General features: G+C 35.9%; 1 protein-coding gene and 1 pseudogene across 18 annotated transcripts in view; one reads left to right on the forward strand and one right to left on the reverse strand.

Annotated features, from left to right (window-relative positions):
* The window catches only part of RALGAPA1 (Ral GTPase activating protein catalytic alpha subunit 1), a 219,588-nt gene extending 195,634 nt beyond the window's left edge, over positions 1–23,954 (reverse strand). For 9 of the 18 annotated variants that reach the window (XM_030813587.1, XM_030813603.1, XM_030813569.1 and 6 more), the window contains exons 1-7: positions 23,715–23,753; positions 21,835–22,012; positions 17,824–17,939; positions 13,058–13,196; positions 11,541–11,749; positions 9,637–9,876; positions 3,466–3,663 (exon numbers count right to left, since the gene is read on the reverse strand). In XM_030813587.1, coding sequence (XP_030669447.1) covers positions 3,466–3,663; positions 9,637–9,876; positions 11,541–11,749; positions 13,058–13,196; positions 17,824–17,939; positions 21,835–21,934 — 1,002 coding nt within the window. In that variant the 5' untranslated portion in view covers positions 21,935–22,012; positions 23,715–23,753. Of the gene's footprint in view, positions 1–3,465; positions 3,664–9,636; positions 9,877–11,540; positions 11,750–13,057; positions 13,197–17,823; positions 17,940–21,834; positions 22,013–23,714 lie in introns of those variants that run through there. The other 9 variants (XM_030813506.1, XM_030813498.1, XM_030813509.1 and 6 more) reach the window with 4 other exon arrangements.
* Positions 17,359–17,495, forward strand: LOC115836059 (annotated as a pseudogene).
* Positions 23,955–24,996: the final 1,042 nt, after the last annotated feature.

Raw genomic sequence — 24,996 nt, forward strand, 5'->3', positions numbered from 1 at the left:
TGAGCAGCCAGAGATTATATCATTCCAGAGAGTATTCTTCTATAGGTCTAATGTATAAACCTCCCTTTCATACTCTCACATACTCAAGAATGGGATTATATTACCTACAGCTTTGTAAAAAGATGAATTCTGTTCTAAATTAAATGCCAGAATCCAAATAAATGACAAAGAAAATGGTTTATGTTTATCCTACTTAGGAGTACTAAAATTCTCATTATTCAAAGAATACTGAAACTTCAAATCACTGAGACTACAGCTTTCTGCTTGCATTTTAGCTGTAACAAGTCTTACAGACAAGGGAGTTCCCTCAGTTAAAAAACACAAACAGAAATGCACTCTGTAGTTTTCTTTTTAAAGTGTCCCTCCAGTTTCTTCCTTCTTGTCATTCACCAATATCTTTAAATGATTAAGTTTTACAAAAATATTTTGTATAGGGTTTGTAATATGCAAGAGGTTTAGTCCAATACAAACAGCTCTGCCATTACCAGAAACAGTACTGGAACCCTGCCCTGAGTAGCCAATAAAACATGCCATGGTCTAGTCTAGCCTTTCTCTTAAGCTCCATGTCCCTGTAATCGAGTGTCTTCTGAAGAGCTCTTCCTGAATGACCCACAAGCATCTCAGACTTCAGATATTTAAAAATAAGTTTATTAATCAGATTCCCCCCATTCCTGCCAACCCAATCCCTCCAGCTGCCTTAGCCATCACCAAACTTGAGCTGTTTAAAATTCCCATCCATGTGTGAATGGCAACTACTCTGGTTGCAAAAGAAAGAAACTTGCGACACCTCCCCATTCCTCAAAAACACTAATATATCTGTCCTCTCCCTTATATTTCCACTGCAACTACCACTGTCCTAGATCGGGTACTTATCATCTCACTTCCAAACTTTGCTAATCCTTCCTAACTGGTCTCCTTGCCTACAGATTGACCTACAATCTATCCTCCATTCTGGGCCTGGTATGACCTTCTGAAGTATGTAACTATTCATGCTACTCTCTTATTCAAAGGCTTTCCAGTTTCTAGAATGTAATTAAAGTCTACTAACATGGCACACAAGTTACTGAACAGAATCCAGTCCTGTCTATCTCACATTTCCTGCTGTTCTGTCTCATCTACTCTACGTTGCAGCCAAATAAAAATATTTTCAAGGTTTCTCATACATTTGTAGGTGCTATTCACACTGTGTGTTACCTTTCCCATTTGTCTACCTGCTCTTTTATCTTATACTACCTCTTCCATGAAGCATTCCGTGATTTCCCCAAGCAGAGTTAGGTGTTCTCTCTTCCATGCTCTAGGATCATAGCATTAACACTGTTTTATAATAATACTTATTTTGTATGCTTGTCTTCCGGCTAAACCAGAAGTTATGTGAAGGTAGAAATAATGTCTGCTCATGTTTCTACCTCCAACACTTGTTCTCAATGTGGGCAACCAAAAGCTTTGTATGGTATTTTGAAATTTGTGAGAGTGTTTTCTTGTCACAACAAATAAAAGATACCACTAGAATTTAATGAAATAGGACAGAGAATGCTAAGCATCCTACACAGCACATGGCAGTCCTACACACAGAAAAAAGAAACTGTCTTGTATTCTGTATGTCTTTCAAATGTCTCACAGATCCTTTGAGAATTTTAAAAGCCCATTTAGGTCAGGGGCTGTGGCTCCTGCCTGTCATCCCCAGCACTTTGGGAGGCTGAGGTGGGCAGGTCACTTGAGCTCAGGAGTTCAAGACCAGCTGGGAAACATGGTGAAACCCTATTTCTATTAAAAATACAAAAAAATTAGCCAGGTGTGGTGGCGAGTGCCTATAGTCCAAGCTACTCGGGTGGCTGAGGCTGGATGATGGCTTGAACCCGGGAGGTGGAGGTTACAGTGAGCTGAGCTCAAGCCACTGCATTCCAGCCAGAGCAACAGAGGAAAACCTTGTTTCAAAATAATAATAATAATAATAAATAAAATTAAAAACCCATTTACAATTATCTGAATTTGTAACATAATTCCACTTTATAACTGTAACACCAAAAATTTAAATGACTCCCTTATATATTGAATTTATCAGAAATGTAAACCAGTACATTGTACCTTTTGGGTTTGGACCACACCATTTGCAAGAATTGCTGGCACTTTGAAAAACCACATCTCTAATGGCAGCCAGTGCTGGTTACACAACACACCTAACATCACCAATCTACCCTTTCCTCTCTCCTTTCATTCCTTCCATTGTTTGTTTTTGAATTATGTATGTAGATAGTTTATATTATCCATCATTCTTATTTAAGAATAGTAAATGATGTGGGGTAGGCTCATTATATATGGCACATCATGACTAACAAAGTCAGGGAAAGCAAATTCTTTTTAAACTCATAGGTTTATTTTCCAGCATAAAAATATCAATAAATTTGATATTTTTCATTGGTGTGTAAGAATTAGGACTGTAGATATTATTTCATAATTTATATGGTTAATTTTATTTACTTCAATTATATTTCTCAGTTACATTTTTCCCTTTCTTAGAAGGGGGGAGGGTGCTCTACGTATGTGTGTATATATAAATATACACGTATATACACACATACACACACGCTCAGGCTCATCAAATCCCTACAGAATTGGCCTAGTCATCCACACATTAGTATCTTGACTAAATTCCACTGATGAGGTTAGATTAACCACTAAAGTGAATACCCATTACTCAATCATTCCTATCTAGATTTAGCAAGATATGTATCAATCGCAGACAACTTTATGGTGAAAGGCAAATCAGACAAAACAGATAAATCACTTTCAATAAACTTTCTGCACTCCTAACTCTATCTTAGCATCTGCTGTTGGAGTCTAACCTGTGACAAAGGTTGAACAACCAAAGGAATAAATGGAACCCCAGGGACTCAAATGCCACCTCCACTACTCTCTCTTTTCTCATCTTTTCCCTGCTGTGAGTAAACTCTAGTCTTTCTTATCACAAAATAACTTATTTTACCAAGTCAAGAAGTTTCACGTTCTGAAATCAGCTCTAGTGCAAAAGATTCCAAGGAGGGGGCCCAAACACTGTGGCTTATGCTGAGTAGCCACTCCTAAATAGTTACTCCCTCCAGGGAAGGAGGAATTGTGATTTGGTAATAACACCCCCCTGAAAGTATGTATTTTAAAATCCATTTTGATGTAGTACCACAGTTTGAAATATTACACCTTTATAATAGTACCTAATTTTCATTTAGACAATGGCTTAAAGAATCAGTATACAACCTCAATATTAATCTTTAAAAGTTGTGGTATCACAGGGCTTTGCCATACGGTACTGAGATGACTACTGTTATATTACCTAAACTGCTGCAAAATATACTGAAAGATATCTTTATCTTCCCATTTAATAAGTATATTTGTGTTAACCCATTATTATGTTTCTGCAAAACTCTTAATCTATTAGAGTAATACTAAAATATAAAAATCTTATAACTTCACCTCTTCTCTTTTTTCTCCTTCTTGCATTGAAATATCATGGTCTGTGACATTTTCAATGCAAGGGAGGTCTGAAGAAGTGATCACAATTTCTTCAGGCTCTTGCATGAACAAAGGTTTTTCCTCTTGTTGGATCCATTCTTGATATACTTTTACCACTTTTCTCATAGCTGCTGCTTCACAAATTGGTAATAAAAATGCCTAGGGAAAAAAAGGAGAATCAAGATAATGATACTTTTTCCTTTGCCACAAACCACTAATGCAGTAATGTTTTTCACATCACATCACAGATTCTTGGAAACTGCAACTTTAAGCAAAACAATGACATACAACAAAACTCATTTTGCCATAAGCTAATTGATATAAATAAAAGTTAAGTTCCTATGGGATATTTCTAGTAAAAAAAAAAAATCACCAAACTTCTAAATAGAGACCAAAACACTTACAATATTAAACACTGAAATAAATGTGAGCTATATGTACATTTAAGAAAGATTAATAAAAATAAGTAAGACAATTAATTACCCAAATATTCTAATTCAGGATCACTGGTGGCCAGTGTATCCCAGCAGCTCAGGGGCAAGACAAGAACCCAGCCCTGGACAGGATGCCATTCCATTGTGGGGTGCAATCACATACACCCCAACACTCACCCAGACTGAGACCATTTAGACACACCAATTCACCTAATGTGTACAGTTTTGGGATATGGGAGGGAACTGTAGTACCTAGAGAAAACCCACATAGACGTGGGGAGAACATGCAAACTCCACACAGACAGTGACCCCTGCTGGGAATCTATTTTTTTTTTGCCATCAACATTATAGTTACACAATGTTTCTTAAAGACCTGCTGTACATATATTTCTCTTATTATAAAATGTGAGATAAAAAACAACTTTTAAAAGTTAACCAATTCATTGTCGTAAAAAGCCTGTTGTCTGCAAATTATCTGCACACTGATATAGGAATGTTTGCGGTAGATAGGCACTGACTTCAAGTAGAAGAAATAAAGATTAGTTGAAATTGTATTACTCAGAATGGTGATATTCCTTGCTTCCTGAAATAATTGAGCTCTTACAAAGGTCAATGTAAATATGACTTTTCATAAGTTATACTTTTTGTAACTTACATTATTATGGTTTTAAAATTTTTTATTATTTTAGGGACAGGGTCTCGCTATGTTACCCAGGTTAGACTGAACTCCCGGCCTCAAGCGATTCTCCTGCCTCTGTCTCCTGAGTAGCTTGAACTATAGGCACACACCACCACACCCAGTCATCATTGTCTTTTTGAGAACTATTTCTTTTAAAACAGATTTTGATTTTAAAATAAAAATTAAATTTGCCTCTACAAACTAATAAAAATCACATGTAATAAGGTACCTCACCTTTTCTAAGCATACAAAGAAAAAAATTAAGGCTGTCATATTTCATTTTACATATAATCAAGTTCTATCGTCTAACAATAAGGCAAAATTTAAAAGAAAAATCTCATAGTTATTCTTTTCTTCCGGTATTTTCTGGGATCTTAAAAAAAATATTTTCCTCATCACAAAAACAGATTTTCATTAAAAAAAAAAAATTTACACAATCCAGACAGGGAAAAATAAAACAGCAAAAATACACTTAATCTCATAACCCAAAGTCTTTTCCTTGTGTGTGTTTGTGTTTATGGGTTAATATTTTTACTTTACTTTTTAGGTGCAAATAGAATTAAATTGCTGCTGGGCGCAGTGGCTCATGCCTGTAATCCTAGCACTTTGGGAGGCCAAGGCTGGCAGATCACCTGAGGGCGGGAGTTCAAGACCAGCCTGACCAACATGGAGAAACCCCATCTCTACTAAAAATACAAAATTAGCTGGGTGTGGGGCGCATGCCTGTAATACCAGCTACTTGGGAGGCTGAGGCAGGAGAATCGCTTGAACCTGAGAGACGGAAGTTGTGGTGAGCTGAGATCACAAGATCACACCACTGCACTCCAGCCTGGGCAACAAGAACGAGATTCCATATCAAAAAAAAAAAAAAAAAAAAAAGAATTAAATTGCTTTTCCTTTTTATTTTTTTTATGACGCTACCTGTTAATATCAATCTTAAAAATCACAAACCCTTTACCTAAAATCTGCCACTTTCTATTATAGAGTTATCAGTAGGTGTATTAAATAATAATCACGTGGTCAAATGGAACTTATTTTATCGGAATGAAACCAGCAAAAAGGTCAGCTCACAAGATGATGATGAAAAGTTAATGTGCAATATCAACAGAATATTTATTGTTGTTTTGTTAATCCTTTTGTTTATTTGCTATTATTAATTCCTTAGTAAACTACTTTATTTGTTATTTTCTTTAATCAACTCTTTCCTAAATTATCACTCTCATATTCTAGCAGCTAAATGGTCAAATGGCAAGATTTTGATCATCACTGCCTGCTGTAAGAATATTTATTTTACAGTTGTAGCAACAGCTCAGCCTTCCTTAAAAAGATTCACAATAAAATTTAAAACATTAAAATAGTTAAAATGATCCCAAAGAAATTATAAGTACAGAAAAATTAACCTGCTTTAAAAAATTAGTATGTACTTCCCATTCAATTTTGCTGTCAATCTAAAACAATGAAAAATAAAATTTAATAATCTTAGAAAATTAATATCCTCCAGAGCTAAAATATTATACAAGTTGTCAGACTACATCCTAGTGGCTTGAATTTACTACAGACCAGAAACCTATATCCTTGCAGATTCCAAAATATGATTTTGCCAACATGCTAAATATGAATTGTGAGGAAAGACTGATATTAGCCATAGCTAAAAACTGATGTATAAAACCAGAGTGATACTTTATCAATTTACAATGAGAAATAACTGTCAAAGAAACCAGAATATTCAAGCTCATAAATCAGCAGTTAATTCCTGTATGAAGAAGCAACAAAAGACCTGGAATAATCTTGAGCAAGGAGAACAAGGCAGGAGGTACCCACGTCTTGATTTCAAAATACATTACAAAACAGTAATCAAAACAGTATGGTACCAGCATAAAAAACAGACATATAGAGCAATGGAACAGAGAGCCAGAAATACACACACACACACACACACACACACACACACACACACACACAGAGTATTATCCAGCCTTTAAAAAGCAGAAAATCTGGCCGGGCACAGTGGCTCACGCCTGCAATCCCAGCACTTTGGGAGGCTGAGGTGGGCAGATCACGAGGTCAAGAGTTCGAGACCAGCCTGATCAACATGGTGAAACCCCATCTCTACCAAAAATACAAAAATTAGCCGGGTGTGGTGGCGCATGCCTGTAATCCCAGCTACCCAGGAGGCTGAGGCAGGAGAACTACTTGAACCCGGGAGGCGGAGTTTGCAGTGAGCCGAGATAGTGCCACTGTACTCCAGCCTGGGTGACAGCATGAGACTCCAGCCTGGGTGACAGCGTGAGACTCCATCTCAAAAAAAAAAAAAAGCAGAAAATCCTAGGGCCAGGCACAGTGGCTCATGCCTTCGATCCCAGCACGTTGGGAGGCCGACGAGAGAGGATGGCTTGAGGCAAGGACTTAGAGACCAGCCTGGGCGATATAGCGAGAACCCCTCTCTACAAAACAACTTTTAAAAATTAGCTAGGCATGGTGGTGTGCACCTGTAGTCCCAGCTACTCAGGAGGCTGAGGCATAGGTATCACTTGAGCAGTGAGCTGTGATCACACCACTGTACTCCAGCCTGGGAAATGGAGTGAGACCCTGTTTCAAAAAAACAAAAAGAGGGAAATCCCACCATTTGCAACAACATGGATTAACCCAGCAGACATTATTCTAAGTGAAATAAGCTAGACACAGAAAGACAATTTACTGTATAATCTCACTTAAATGTACAATCTAAAAAATCAAACTTATAAAAACAGAGTAGAATGGTAGTGACTAAGGGCTGAGCAGTAGGCAAAATGGGAGATGCTGATCAAAATGTACAAAGGTTCAGTTATGTGGGATGAACAGATATCTAGCATGGTGACTATAGTTAATAATCCCGTATTTTACACTTGAAATTTGCTAGAAGATTTTATCGTAAGTGTTCTTACCATATACAAGCAAATGAAATTTTATCTACGTAAGGCCATGATTATGTTAATCAGATTGATTGTAGTAATCATCCACAATGTACAGGTATATCAAAACATCACAATGTACACCTTAAATATATACAATTTTTATTTGTCGGGTATACCTCAATAAAGTTGGGAAAACTCCATAAAATTAAAAGTGTTTGATACCAACATACATCCACTAAAGTAATTTCTAAATGACTAACTTCAAGCAGAGGAAAGTGATTCTAAATAGAAGATCTGAAAGGGAAGAAATCATAAAATAAAGTGACAAACATATAACAAATACACACCAACACAAAAAATAGAACTAAATTACTTGATAATAATATATACGTTGGGGGGGAGAAATCAGACTAGTAGGGTTCTAAGGTCCTTGTATTGATTAGGAAGAGGGTAAAAAAATAACTTTAGAACTTGAAAAGTGAAGTATACATGTTAAAACTTATACAATAACCACTAAAGGAAAAGGAATGGGGGCTGGGGGGGAAAGATAGAAAAAGACAGAAAGAAAAGCCTAATAAAACTGACAAATCTCTGGCAAGAATCGCCATCAAAAAAAAGAAAAAAAAAAAGAGAGAAAAACAAACAAGGGCTAGGGCCAGGCACAGTGGCTCATGTCTGTAATCCCAGCACTTTGGGAGGCCCAAGGCAGGAGGATTGCTTGAGGCCAGGAGTTCAAGACCAGCCTGGACAACATAGCAAGACCCTGCTCTACAAAAAAATTAAAAAATTAGCAGGCAATTAAATACTGCATTGATGGGAATGAAAAGGAGGAACATGAAATGCTTCAGAGGTTAAAAGAATTATAAGAGGACGTGATGAGCTTTGTCAACAAATTTGAAAACAAACACAAGAAGCAAATGCCTAGAAAAATAAACTTATTTAAACTGACTCAACAACTGGAGAGCCTGAACAGTTCTACAAAGCTTTAAAATTCCCCACGAGTATTCCAACATAATTTGTCAAATAACTTTCCTTTCCCAATTGTTACATATTCTGTTAACACAAACTTTAAATCTGGCTGGAACCACTGCCAACGCTAGACAAAAATGAAAACAAGTTTGTTTCTTTAACTTAGGCTGACAAGGCTAATGCTGTCTCATGCTTTGTTTTACACATCACTAAATATGTGTGGGAGATCAAGATTATTTGCTTTGCCTAGAGAGCTTCCTGGCATGTGAACGCAGTGTGGCACTGAATAAAGAGCACTGACACGGGAACCAGGATGTGGGCATTTTATTCGAACATCTACCACTTACTTGCTGAGACACCTGAATGATCCCCCTCAGCTGCAAAACTCAATGTTGTTTACCTGTAAAAGTTAAGTGCCTTTGCCATCAAGAGCAAATGGTAGTTTTCATAAGGTTTCTTTTCCACAAAATTTCTACATATTTGAGGACATGCACTTAGAGATTTCTAGCTATTTCATGTGAAATAGCTTTTTGTTCTTTTATTTTCCCTTTTTTTTCTATACTTTCCCTAAGAAATATCTGTCTTAATCAACTTTGACTTCAGAATGCCTTAGAGGACAAAACTAAGCCTTGAGGGTAAAAGCAATAAAAACCTCTCTTCTTATATCATAAACCATTTACTGATGACAGAGTGGAAGATAAAATAATTTTACTATAGTTTATTAATCAAATGATAGAAGAGTTTCAATCTATAATGAGTAATTTAAGAAATTATTCTGGTAACAGGAGTATAAGGGGAAAATAATTATTACACTAAAAGTATCACAAACTAAAATATATAAAGAATAGAAAATACTACAGGATTAGATGTAAATTATATAAACTAAGTATAAACTTAAAAAATCTACATGAAGAATATATTTTAAATAGCTAATAATCAGTAATTTCTTTCTCTCTTTTTTTTTTTTAAGAGATGCGGTCTCACCATGTTGTCCAAAGTGGCCTCAAATTCCTGGGCTCAAGCGATTCTCCCACCTCAGGCTCCTGAACAACTACAACTAAAGGTACACACCACTGTTCCCAGCTAAAAATCAGTACGTTTAATATTAAAGATAAAAGCCTTCCTTATAAATTAAAAATACTGAGAGGTATGTTACCTGACGAAATATCTCTGTCACAAAGTTTACATTACTTCTTTTAGAAGAAAAAACTCTGCGAACTATTTCAATGTCTGTGAGATGTTCTTCATCAATACTACAGAGACTAGATGAGCTAGGTTCTCGCTCCGTGAGAGTGCTTGTATTGGAATGAGACTGTTCGGGTTCTGTAGTTCTGTCTGCTTTATCAGCATTATCATTTTTGCTTTCTTCTCTGGATACTAAACTAGCAGCTGCTCTCTAAAATACAAAAAAAAAAAAAAAAAAAAGAGAGAGAGAGAGAAACAATATCATAATCATTTAACTATGTATTTTGTCTTTTAATAGGTAATACTGACAAAATCCAAAACATTTCCCAAGTAATTTATACCACTGCTTAAACTCCGGGCATAGAGTTTCATTTAAAAGCAATTCTAAATAATTAAGTGGCAATGCAAGTAACTCAACATCTAAGAGACAGAGATACTCCAAAATGTGTGGTAATTAATCATCTACCCACCTATAGTTATATATTCTTCTCAGTAAGTTTGCAGCTCAAACAAGTTATTAATTAAAGCTGGGTGGATGAATAATGGAATTAGAGACAGCTCAGACCTTCAAGAATAAGTAAATAACATCAAAATGTTTACCTAATAAAAACTTATGTTTATAATTATCTCTATTTTACTGTGGACAAAAATTTACACAAGTAAAAGCTTCTTAAACAAAACAAAAAACAAAGGAACAAAATTTATGACAGAAGTAGGAACAAAACTAAAAGAAAATATTAGAAAGCTTGAGAGAAAATTCTATAATTCTAATAATGGAATTTTCACCAAGTCTGAAGATCAAGCCTAACCAGATAGACAGGGAAAAATTAAGTCTTAAGGTGATGATAAGCAAATTACTATATGGTAGAAGTAGCACTATTCTGTGGTATAAATTACTTTCTGTTAAGTTATTCAATTTTTGGCCTCAGTTTTGTCATCCATAAAATAACAGAGCTTAAATAAGTGATCTCAAATATACCTTTCCAACCAAAAACATTTATGATTTTCATCCATCATGTTCTAGGATCAGAAAGCTGATAGTTCTGCTTGAGAATTTTTGCACTTAATAGTTCTTAATACAGAAGTTAGAGCAAAGTTTTGGAGGAAAACACACCATACAGTTTGCTATAGATAAATAAACTAAGAGGAATAAAAGTCAAATTTTCTGTGATGAATTAAACACACGTTATACCTTTATTCTACTTATAAAAGATTTAAGGTGTTATAGAAAAAACACACATAGTTTAAGATTTTAAAAACTAAGTAAGAAAATCTGAGGAGAGGAAAATAAAAGTAGTAAAAATACTGTAATATAGACATGTTTAGAAAAATGTACGAGGGAAAATGGAAAATAAAAAAGAAGTATGAGAAAAAAGTAAACTGTTAAATCCAAAACAACAGTTTGAAATATTAGTTCCTCTACTGTATTGCTTTGTAATTTTATATCACATTTCTAGACTTGGCGTCTGTTGAAAAAGGGGGGAAGGGGGTGTGAATAGGTCTTTTAATCTGCATTTTGTGAATGTCCCCAAATTAAAAAGGGCCATCAAGGTCCTAGCATTTGATCACAGTTCTTTTCACTTGTAAGATTTATCTGTACAATAAAGAATATTTTTAGTATTGTATAATTAAAATATAGAAATAAGAAGCTGAGACTGACATACTAATGAAATTATCTTCTATACTTCCCATTTCATTTCTTTATTAAGAAACTTATTAATTCTATAATTAAAATTTGCATTTACAAAATATATTTATACAAATAAAATAGCACTATTATTTAAGTGTACTCTCCACCTAAGGCAATTGAAATCAATGGACTAAATCTCAAAAGCCATTTCTAACTTTAACAAGCCTGCCTCATTTGTGCATTACCTGAATATTCTTTGGCAAGACTTCACCTTCCATCCCAGGAATATGAGGTCCTGTATGTGGTTTTGGCTCCAGCCAGAAAGAAACCAGCCAACGAATGACAATAACACGAGCTTTAATGAAAGGCTCCTTTGTACAATAGATTGCTTCATTGGTTTCAGCATCTTTCTTTATCATGACATAATGTGGCTTTGGTCTCATCTGTGGGATGTCTGTGCAAAATAAAAGGAAAATGAAAACCAAAATAAGAAAGAAATTATGTTTAGAAAAAACCGACATTTTTAAATATTTGAGAAAATATTGTTATGCTACTCTGGTTTTAGAAGTAGCTTTAGCGCAAAAATGACATTTCAGAATTTGCCAGATGTTTGCATGGAACTCAGAAGAGTGAACCATATATACCAGGATGATATATGGAAACATGTATTTTTACAAAATATCAAAAAGTTCAATGAACCTACGTAAGTACAAAGAAGCTTCCAGAACCATTTAAAATAAATAAGAGCTCACTTCAATTAACCTAACACTGAAACACATATTTTGAAGTCATACAAAATATGAGGTTTTACCTGAGCCTGTTAGTTGCCTAAACTTGGTATTAGGAACATCTTTCTGGGAAAGAGACAATTTACCTACGGACTACCAATACCTTCTACATATGGCAGAGATATGCTTCTAACCCAGGATTTGTACACAAGGCTCTAGGCTCAAGGCTCCAAGAGATATGTTGGCACAATAATTATTAAAAGTAATTGCAAAAACTGCCATTACTTTTGCACCAACCTATATAAATACTGGATGAAACATGGCTATGTAATTATTCACACAGAATTTGAATAAGACTGATACTTGATTGAACCCCCATATGGGGGGACCTTAAAAAGAAAATTTACAATATAGTCTAAGGATCATGCCAAACAAGAATTCAGTTTAATTTACAATCACAAATATTTCTGGTGGACTAACTTTTATAATCGATAAGATCCAGAGAACAAGTTTTTTAAAAATCTGTTCATTGTTGGCTGGGTGTAGTGGCTCATGCTTATAATCCCAGCACTTTGGGAGGCTAAGGCGGGAGGATCACTTGAAGCCAGGAGTTCAAGACCAGCCTGGGCAACATAGGGAGATCCCATCTCTAAAAAAAAAAAAAAAATTAGCCAGATGTGGTGGTGCATGACTGTTGTCCTAGCTACTGGGGAGGCTAAGATGGTAGGATCGCCTGAGCTCAGCAGTTCAAGGCTGCAGTAAACTATAATCATGCCATTGCACTCCAGCCTCCTGGGTGACAGAGCGAGTCCCTGTCTCTTAAAAAAAAAAAACAAAAAAAAAAAACTCATTCTCATTGAAAATTTCCTATTAATATAAATCTGCTTTCAGTATGAATCTAGGTATCATATCTATACCAACCAATACAAGCATTAAATATGATCAGTTTCCTGCAGTAACAAATGCCAACTTTACAGTGAGAGATTATTTTACTCTTAAGTGTGATCTTTCAGAAAATTCCAAACATTACCTACCAAGTATAGGATGATATAAACTGTTTTCCTTACAGATGTTTGGAAAAATATAAGGCAAGTAACATTTCTTAAAATGTGAAAACAAAAATGAAAATCCCCTTTCTTGGTTTTCTTTGTTCTTCCATTCTAAACTTTTTACCTAAAAATAAATTACATAATTAGAATCATTCCAGAAGAAAGAATCTCTTAAATGCAAGTATTAGCAATTATGAACAAGCTTATAAAAGGTTGCAATACACTGAACTGTTAACACTAAAGATCATGATACATAGCGTAAGGACAAATCTTTTAAATTGGTCTAATGTCAAACAAGTACATTATGTATATTTTTTAAAAAAACTTAGAAGTATGATTCAAAAAACTATGAAAATTACATAAAAGTTGGCTCTACTAATGACAAAAATATTAAAGTTCTTTCCCTTTTACCTCTTCCTGAATAATTCAGCCTAAAAAACCATACAAAATACATAAGCATATGTGGCAGTGGTGTGTGTATGTAAGCAGTAGCAGCAGTCAAGTGCAGATGATCAGAGCCTGAGCACAGGACGCAGGGCATCCATAAAGGGGGTACAGCAGAGGCAGTAACCCAGTGGGGACTCACAGTCTGAGAGGCATGAGGAGGGTGTCCATGAAGTGGGAGAAGTAAGGACAGAAAGAGATACAGCAGTACAATATAGGGTATGAGAACTCTAAGAAGGTGACGAAGACATCCAAGCAGGTGGTTGGCAAAGGCCCAGAGTAGGGTACTGGAACCCAATCAAGTTAAGGAGAATGTCTGCAGAGGAGGGCAATGGTGGCAACGGGAGATTGATTATACACAAAGGGGACTGATTAAATAAGTATATATACTGAGAATAATACGAGCTACATTTCTCATTGACAGGTAAGAGTTATAAATATGGAAAGGAAGAAACCAGAATGAACCCTGTGGTACTAGACTAAAATCTGGAAAATGGGTATGAATTAACATTATGATAGATAGATAGACAACAGACAGAAACACAGATTTGTGTGTGTCTGTGTCTGTGAATACAATTCTTCATTAAAATGAATGACAGCTCCTTAGAGAAGCAGCAGATTCCAGAGTGGGCAAGGAAGGTACCAGATGAGCTTGGAATATCTTGTGGTGCCAGGAAGTAAGGAAGTGCTCAGACAATGACGGCAACAATTCAAAGGCATAGGATTCAGCTTGAAGGAACTTCCACTAGACAAATTTAGGACAACCTGAGCACCAAAATTGGTAACTGTAGTAAATATTAACACATGAATTCACAGGAATGCATAAATCCATGTTGAGATAAGTAAGTAAACAAACGGGGAGGGGAGAAAGCTTTTTCCTACACTATGTAGCCAACTCTTGAATGTAGAAGTAATGATGGAATTAATATCACCAGTTGGCCAAAAAGTAGAAACAACTCAAATACTCATCGGCTGATGAACAGATAAACAAAATACTGTATATGTATACAATATAATATTATTCAGCGCAATAAAAATGAAGTATCGATACGTGCTACTACATGGATACACCTTGAAAACATTTGCTAAGTAAAAGAAGCTAGTCAATAAAGACTACATATTGTATGATCCTATTAACATGAAATGTCCAGAATAGGCAAATATACAGAGACAGAAAATCAATTCATGTTTGCCTGGGGTGGGGATGGAAGGGTTGGGGGTAAGAGGACTGACTCCTAAGGGGTATGAGGTTTCTTATTAGTACTAAAATTATACTGTGATGGCTGTGTAACCCTGTGAATATACTTAAAACACACTGAACTGTACATTTTAAGTGAGTGAACTATATGAAATGTGCATCCTATCTCAATAAAGCTGTTTTCTAAAAATTACCATTTGGTAACCCTCATAATTACAAAGTAAAAAGCCTTCAATGGATGCTAAAACGTGTGAAATTTCTATAAGAAAGGGGATATTTAGGTAGTAATACAGTACTTCCCCACAAAATACTTGTTGATTTTCTAGTGTAATACTTACTGATATTACACTGGAAAGGCCTGGCAGATGCTACCTTAATCAAAGGATTAAAGCCAACATTGCTCATACATCAGAATTAGCTCAAAACGGACCACAGACCTTAATGTAAAACATAAAACTATAAAACTTCAAGAAGAAAACGTAAGAGAATATCTTTGTGACATTTGATTAGGCAAAGATTAGAAACAATTCCAAAAGTCAGATCCATTAAAAAAGTGGTATAGTGGACTTCATCAAAATAAAAGGCTTCTAAAAAGACTATGAAAATGGAAAGACGAGCTACTGGGAGAAAATATTTGCAAAACATACATCTGACTAAGGACTTCTTTCTAAAACATATAAAAAGCTTAAACTTAATAAGACAAGCCAATTTAAAAATGGGCAAAAAAAGTGAACAGACACTTCACCCAAGATATATAGATGAAAAATAAGCACATAAAAAGATATTCAACATACCATTAGCTATTAGGGAAATACAAATTAAAACCATAATGAGATATCACTACACATTCACTAGAATGGCTAAAATTACAAATTGACCGTACCAATGTTGGTGAGGATGTGAAGCAACTGTATAAGTCTTACACAGTGCTGGTGGAATATAAAAAGGTAGTCATTTGGAAAACAGCTTGGTAGTTTCTTAAATAGTCAATATATATCCCTACTATTTGACCCAGTCATTCTACTGCTATATGTCCACACAAAAACTTGTTTACCAATATTCACAGCAGTTTTACTTTAAATAGCCAAAAATTAGAGACCACTCAAATAACCATGAACAAATAACTGGATAAACTGGTGCATCCCCTACAATGGAATGCTATAAAAGGAGCAAACTACTGACACATAAAAGAAGATAGGCAATTCTCAAAATAATCAAACAGAAAACAAAGCAAGACCAAAAAAAAGTATGTATCCTATGATTATATTTACATAAAACTATGGAAAACACAAACTATTCTATAATGACAAAAAACAGATCAATGGATGTCTAAGGATAAAATGGTGGTGTGAGAATTCAAGGGGATGAATTACAAAGGGATCCAAGGGGCATGGTGGCTCACGCCTATAATCACAGCATTTTGGGAGGCCAAGGTGGGAGGATCACTTGAGCTCAGGAGTTTGAGACGAGCCTGGGCAACACAGTGAGACCTTACCTCTCTCTAACAAAATGAAAAAAAAAAAAGTTTTAATTTGCCAGGCTCGGTGGTCTGTAGTCCCAGCTACTTGGGAGGTTGAGGTGGCAGGATCACTTCAGCCCAGGAGGTTGAGGCTGCAGTAAGCCATAATTGGGCCACTGTACTCCAGCCTGGGTGACAGACCAAGACCTTGTCTCAAACAAACAAAAAAACAAAGCAAACAAAAATCCAAGAAAATGCCTAGAGGTGGTAAATATATACATTAATTGTAAAGGTTTCATGGATGTATACACGTAATAAAATTCATTAAACCGTAAATTTCAAATATTGCAGTTTATTGTGTATCAATTATAGCTCAATAAATCAGTAAAGCAATATTTAAAATCTATATGAAGTACAAAAGTATTTTTTAAAGAAAACTTAGTAATAACAATGATGATCATAACATCTGCCCACTACAGAACACTTGTGGTGTGCTGTGCATTACTTTATTCTAAGCACTTTGCACTATTTAGGCCTCAAACACCAAAATGGTATTATTTTTATCTCTATTTCACAAATAAGGACACAGAAACGCTAAGTGGTTATTAAGTAATTTGTCAATGGCCACACTATTAGTAAAATGTGGAATCAGGGTTCAAACTCTGGCAATCTAGTTTAGGGTCCAAATTAACTTTATAATGTTTGTTTCTGAGGTATGAGGAATTTTTGTGTTTGGAGCCATTATAAGAAATGTGCAAATAAAAGCATTTTCATCAGTCAATCAGGGTATGCACATTTTATATCTAAAGGTGAATAGGTTACCTTGCAAAACACATGCACGTAGAAATTCAGAAGTTACAAACAGGTTTAAGTGTAAATTACATTTCTCCTAATCATTATCCTGAAGCCCACCTCCCTAGTTGTTACATATTGGCAGACTGATTCCTAAATCAAACAATTTTCAGCTTTTCATTTGAAGTATCACAACTGCTGATCACAAATGAAAGGATTAGAAAATAAGCGCAACTGTCTTGCGTAAGAAGGTATATGCAAAGAGTCTACAAAAATGTCCCTCTCTAGATTCCTAAGAGTGTCTTCATCCCTCCAATGATTTGAGAAAGAGATATTAACATATTTTCAATAGCAAAAATTTGTCACTTCTTCTTCAAGAAAATAAGCAACTATATGCATCTACTATGTGACAGACCTGGAGCAGTTACTGTCTGCTGCTAAGGCTTCCACTACAGATGCAAGAAAAACATGTCCTTGTACTTTCTGTCTTTTTTATTGTGGCAGCCAAGGATGAATAGAGGGATACAGGGAAAAAACACGAAGAGAGAATTTTTTCAACTCAGGAATACCCTTGTAAAGAGTGAAGAGTCTATTTTACTCCAAAGAAGAATCTAAAACTTGAGTTTACACGAGAAGTATAGGAAATATCCCCCACCACCATCACTTCCTTGATTACACTTGTAAAAGCTTAAAAGCTAAAGCTAAGTAAAAGCAAGCCACTGACCCTTTCCCTCCAACCTCCCCGACAAAAAGAAAATAAGCAAATATCTACTATGACAGAATAATGGTAAGAGAGAGAAAACGGAATCACCCATATAGGATAGTAAGGAGTGTGATATCAAAGAAGATAACAAGTACCTGAATTACTATGTATTTTAGAAGTGCTTCAAGAAAATAGCTTGTGAGATCTTCTTGCCCTTTATCTCCTGATTGTGGGGGGACAAGAGGAGTGATTTCTTCTATAGTGACTTGAGCTATCCAAAGACAAAAGAATAGTATATAGTTACAAAACAAATTTAATAAAACAATAATATAACCAAATAAACTTTAACTGCAAAATGTGTATGCAATGAAAATTGCTTGAAAACCTTCTGATGACTGATCCTTGAAATAAATCTTAAGATCATCCCTGACAGTTGATCACAACAATAAATTTCATTTTATTTATTTATTTATTATTATTATTATTATTATTATTATTTTTTTGAGACAGAGTCTCACTCTGTTACCCAGGCTGGAGTGCAATGGCACGATCTCGGCTCACTGCAACCTCCGCCTCCCAGGTTCAAGTGATTCTCCTGTCTCAGCCTCCCAGGTAGCTGGGATTACAAGCTCCCGCCACCATGCCCAGCTAATTTTTGTATTTTTAGTAGATGGGGTTTCACCATGTTGGCCAGGATGGTCTTGAATTCCTGATCTCAGGTGATCTGCCCGCCTCGGCCTCCCAAAGTGCTAGGATTACAGGTGTGAGCCACCATACCCGGCCACAAATTTTAACAATCAGCTGTTCTGTGAACCCTTGATTGAGAGAATGTGACAAAGGCATGGACAGACAAATAACACAGTGATTACAAGTATGTAACATCTCAGTTGAGAAAGAACTTCTGGTAATTTCAAATTCACATGAAGACTGCCCATTACAAAAATTCCATAAGATGACAAACATTAGTAATAATGCATTTATTTATCAAAGTACCAATCTGTTAACACTTACAAAATAAGAAAGTTTTATATTTTTTACCTTTCAGATGTTCAGAAAAATTCATTATAACAAATGCAAATGCAAGAAAGTCAGCCCACAACTAGCTGAATTCTCTTAAATATTTCCTAAGCTGAACAATTAGTACCTGGTAAACACACGTAGGTCCCTAAACCTGACTCTCAGTAAATATCAACCAACGAGCTCACAACAGAGGTAGATTTCAGTTTTTAAATAATACATGGTATGTTATTCTGCCACTCATTTTAAAAAATTATTCTTTAAAAATACAAACTTTAGTCCAGGCGCAGTGGCTCATGCCTATAATCCCAACCCTTTGGGAGGCTGAGGCGGGTGGATCATCTGAGGTCAGGAGTTTGAGACCGGCCTTGGCCAACATGGTGAAACCCCATCTCTACTAAAAATACAAAAAATTAGCCTGGCGTGGTGGCACGCGCCTGTAATCTCAGCTACTTTGGAGCACGAGAATCGCCTGTACTGGGTGGCAGAGGTTGCAGCGAGCCGAGATCGCACCACTGCACTCCAGCCTGGGCGACAGACCAAGACTCCATCTCAAAAAAAACCAAAAACAAAAACCAAAAAAAAAATGAAAAAAAAAAAAAGAAGTAAGAAAATACAAACTTTATCATCTGTACTCTGGACTTCCTGGACCACTGTCATTATACAGAAGAACACACTTTATGAAAGCTTTATTTTGTGAAGCTATAAAAATCCCCTTAAAATCCACTCTTCCCATAAAGACGTCTTAGTCTCTGCTGGGGAGTATACAGAGACTCCATATTTTCCACATCTTATAGACTAAAAAGCAAAACTTCTACTCTTAAAAAGAGAAGGGGCAGAAGTCAGTCACAAATATATTTAAAATGAATAACAATTATTTTTAAAGTCATCCACAAAAACACTGATGAAAGAGTGGGCGTGGTGGTACGCATCTGTAGTCCCAGCTACTCGGGAAGGCTGAGGCTGGAGGATTGTTTGAGCCCAAGAGTTCAAGGCTACAGTGCATTATGATCGCACCTGTGAATAGCCACTGCACTCTAATCTGGGCAACATAGCTTTGAGACCTTATCTCTTAAAAAAGAGTGATGAAAGAAAACCTCTCTATAATGAGAGGCAGAGGAAAAAATGCTTATAGAACATCTGTTAAGTAGACCAGACATAGTGGCTGACACCTGTGATCCCAACATTTTGGGAGGTTAAGGTGGGAGGACTGCTTGACTTTAGGAGTTTAAGACCAGCCAGGCAACATAGCAAGACCCTATCTCTACAAAAAATTTAAAAATGAGCCAGGTGTGGTGGGTGGCATGTGCCTGTAGTCCCAGCTACCGACTTGAGCCCAAGAGTTTGAGGTCACAGTGAGCTGATCATGGGACTGTGCTACAGCATAGGCAACAAAGCAGGACCCTGTCTCACTCAAGAACAAAACGAAACAAAACAGAAAACTTCAAAATAACATATAATGTAAATAAGCACGCATATGTAGCCTATTTGAAGTGGCTCATTAATACATTTTATGCCAGCTTGGTACTGATTCTAAAATTTTGTTCTACAAATATAGTTTTGCTTTACCACAAAACCTAAATTTATAGAAATAAAAATTATAAATAAGAGGTAGTACCTAACAGAGTACTTGCTCTGGATTGAACTATGTACTCCGAAAATTCATATGTTGAAAACCTAACCCCCAATGTGGTTGCACTTGGAGACAGGGCCTTTAAGGAGGTAAAGTTACACGAGATCATGTGAATGGGTCCAACTGGCTGTTATTTAAGCCACCCAGTCTGGTTATTGCAGCCCTGGCTGACTAATGTAGCACTGTACATGACAATGCTTGCTCATGAAAGAATAAAGAAATCACTTTAACTTATTTAAATAACAGGATTCATACACGAAGATGAGAATTAAAGAAGTAAAAAAAAAAAAAATTGAATATTAGAAAAATCTGGCCAGGTGTGGTGGCTCATGTCTGTAATCTCAGCACTTTGGGAGGCCGAGGCGGACCAATCACTTGAGGTTAGGAGTTCGAGACCAGCTTGGCCAACATGGCAAAACCCTGTCTCTACTAAAAATACAAAACAATTAGCTGGGCATGGTGGCACACACCTGTGGTCCCAGCTAGTCGGGAGGCTGAGGCAGAAGAATTGCTTGAACCCAGGAGGCGGAGGTTGCAGTGAGCCAAGGCCACGCCACTGCACTCCAGCCTGGGCGACAGAGTGAGATTCTGTCTCAAAAAAACAAAAAAAAAAAGAAAGGAATATTAGAAAAAGTTAAGGTAAAAAGCACAAAGACTCATTGATGAATGAAAGCAAAAATTAAACATTACTGAAATTATAAATTTTTAAATAGCAATACTATTTATGAAAATTTATAAAAATTCAATTGACATATAACATTTTCACAGTCATCTAATGGACAAAATAAAACATATTTGTACTTCAATGTACATCCAAATTACCTCCGGGATACAAGGTGATATGTAATAATTAATGAAAAATGTTAAATGATCTGTATTAACCATAGGTTTTTGATGCTTATACCTCTGGGGTTTTACTGACTCCAGAGTGAATATGTCCTTCCCAGGGCTAGCCAGTTCCTAGAGGCAGTAAGTGACTAGCCTGTGAGCATGCCTTTCATATTCAAACCAACCAATCCAGAGCCCACACCGCTACCACCTCCTCCACACTCACATTCAGGGTGACTGCTCCTCTGTCCTAATTACAAAAGGGCTGGGTACCAGACAACTAGGGACAACTATTAACGCCCTACAGCCCACTGGAATTATTCAAACTAGCTAATCCTAAACTTGCTTAACGTGGGTTGCCTGTTTCTTCCCATAGAAATCATAATAAAGACTCTTGCCCATGTTTTTCCCTGTTCCCTCTGCCTCCTGACCAACTCTGGTGCTTCCCCCACGTAGCCCTTGTGGCATGGCATGCCCCTTCCTCTTGGGAACTGTGAGTAACAAACTATCATTTCAACAGCTTTCTTGATCTGCTGACTTCACCATACCTGAATAATAATAAAAGCTATGTTTTAAAGCATTGCCTTGGATTACCCAGTTAATGAATGCACAGACATTTGAAAAAATACACTAAGCGACTACATAGAAAGCTTAAACATACTGACGGATAACATCCTATGAATCTTACTTTCTTGAAGGTTGAGTGGAGGATTAATGAGATTATCTAAAGTTCGAGGTCCATGTTCAGACTGTGGTGCTGAAAATCCAGGGATTAAGCATGAAAACATCCAGAGCTGTTCTTTGCTACAGTTATTCTGAAGAGCTTGCAACCATAGTAAGAAAAGACGAACACCTTCCCGCCTAATCTAAAATAAAATAAAATGAAAATAGACAGTATTTTTATTTATAATGGAAATACTTTCTTCCTTTGAAAAACAAAGTTCTCTAGATGATGACAACAGAATGATACTTTCGAGAGGCAGGGCAGGGAAAGAAGGGGAAGTTGAGGAGGAGGAGAGAGACAGCATCTACTGAAATCATTATTTGGAAATACAAATGCATGGATTTTTAACAAGTATAGAATGAACTTGTTCTCTATTTAAAGCCATCAGGTAATTTTCATTCTATAAGTTCCATTTATAAAAACTAGAAAATCATTTCCTTCTTGTCTACTTCCCTCCTTGCCTACCTCCCATCACCACTAGTCTAAACTAAGAAGCAAGAAGAGAGAGAACAATGACTGTTAGTGGTGAGAATGAGTTTGGTAAAAGGAGGAATGGTTATGGGGATCCTGGCACACTGTGAATTCAATGTTCTTGCCCCTGAAAAGCTCTGAAATTATTAAGTTACGATTAAATTATTAAAAATAAAATGATTTAATTTAAATAAACATTATTTAAAACCTCTCTGAAACTATCTCATTTACTTATTATTTGATTCTAAGCTCCAAGATAGCAACTTTTTTCTACTCTATTAAAGCATCTAAAACAATACCCTGTACACAGAAGACAATAAATATTTTAACTGATTAATGAACATTCTCTCAGCATAAAAACAGTAAAAGAGAAAGAGAGGAAAATTCAATCTCTGACAAGCAAAACACTTAGTCTTCCACTAACCTAACCTCACTGATAGCTTTGTAAATTACCTCACCAGAGCTTGTTCATGCCACTGTCAAAGGTATTCAACTGCTGTCACTTTCATGGTTCAGCCAGATAATGGGAGAAAAGCTACAGGAAGGCTTATTTCTTTGTACTTTTATACCCAAGCCATGATGCCAAAAGCACCTGTAATAATGTTACTTTACCTAACCTACAGCAAGATATTTTCGGAATGGGCAGCTTCTTTTACCACAGTACAATGACATAATGAAAAAGAAACAAAAACGTTTATATATATATGTATATGTATATCTCCCCTACTTCCCTCTACATCTAATAGTGGCTATGGTGGAATGAAGAATAATCTGTTGAACGACTAAATAATGTTTTCCTTCTGGGGACCATAAAGAGGAAAGATTGCTGGTGAATGAGTCCATTGAGTGGCAAAGTACAACAGTTTTTTCAATGTCCCCAGTCAACGTAGAATGCTTTGTCAAACAAACTCTTGCTACGTTTTTGTTTTTGTTTTTAAGATAAGAGTCTCACTCTGTTGCCCAGGCTGGAGTGCAGTGGCGTGATCTCAGCTCACTGCAACCTCCGCCTCCAGGGTTCAAGCAATTCTCCTGCTTCAGCTGCCCAAGTAGCTGTGAGTACAGGCACGTGCCACCACGCCTGGCTAATTTTTGTATTTTTAGTAGAGACAGGGTTTCACTATGTTGGCCAGGCTGGTCTCGAACTCCTGGCTTCAAGTGATCCACCCACCTCAGCCTCCCAAAGCGCAGGGATTACAGGCGTGAGCCGCTGCACCCAGCCTCTTGCTACATTTTAAGAGAACTCACTTCAATTAAATAAACCAAAGACAATTCAAAGATCTTTAGGAAAAAGCTTAGGTAGGAAAAGTGTTAACAGGTGGCATGTATGTTCTACTCAGTATTTTTAAAGTCATGGAAAATAAACATACTTGTACCTTTAAGGAGTTTCCTGTGTGAAGTAATTTCTTTAAAATCAATCCTGAAAAGAAAATATGATTTTAAATATTCACATCTTATCTATTTGTAAATGTCAGAGTTCTCGGTCGGACTTGAAAACACTTTTAAATAAGTCCTTGGCAACCTCCAAATTATTCTTGGTGACCTTTATATCCTTCTGGCCATACTTGGGATCAGAAGGGCATATAAAAAGAATCACCTTTTCAACACATGCTTTATTGCAATTAAACATCATTTATTTTATTAACAAAACCTAGGCCCGGAATTGCATTTAACACAACAATCTATTATAAATCTCTTATTTAGACTAAGAATAAAATAAAATACTTTTATCACTATCCAAATGAAATCCACTATAGAAAATTTTCATTTAGTTAACCACATGAACATCCTTAACTGTAATATTTCCTAACAAATATTTCCATTATACTAATTTTCTAAGTTTTGAAAAGTCATTAATATTTCCTTTTTTCTTTTAAATTATGAAATATTTCAAACCTATAATAAAATACTGAAAATAACATGAACCTGCAGAGGACCACCATTCAGTATGAATAAATCTACACGTAGTTCCATGTTTATTTCACTTACCTGCATTATCTCCAATGTTTTACTTAACTGTACAGGTATCACTGAGCCCCAAATCGTATTGTTCCTTTCTTCCCCAGAGGGAACCATTATCCAGGCTTTGGTATGAATCATTTCGAAAAATATTTTTATATTATTACTACACATTTATAAGTCCATAAAAAAGAATATAAACTGTTTCATACAAGTCATTTATTTTTTTAAAAAGTCATTTATAAGTTACTTTTCACATCCAACATTAGCTTAAGAAATTTATCTATACTTATTTATGTAGCTCTAGTTAATACATTTTAAGAGGTGCATACTATTCCACCATATGAACATACCAAAATTTATTTATCATCTTTATATTAAGACATTTGGTTTGTTTTCAAATTTTTGCTATTCCAAGAGTACCATAATAAATAGTTCTTGTTCATGATTCCCTGTACACACCTGAGTTTCCCTGGGGTGTATATATATATATAGGAATAAAATTACTTTCAGCTTTACCAAATATTAGATAATTCTCTCCAAAGTAGTTGTGACAATTAACAGTACTACCAGCAGTATATCGGAGGGCTCTAGTACCATATTGTTGGCAGCACAAAACATTGACAGATCCTCTAATATTTGATAATCTGATGTATGTTAACTATCTTAATGTTGCTTTCATTTGATATTTCCTAGTGA

The sequence above is a fragment of the Nomascus leucogenys genome, chromosome 1a (assembly GCF_006542625.1).
Source record: "Nomascus leucogenys isolate Asia chromosome 1a, Asia_NLE_v1, whole genome shotgun sequence".
NCBI classification, from domain to species: Eukaryota; Metazoa; Chordata; class Mammalia; order Primates; family Hylobatidae; genus Nomascus; species Nomascus leucogenys.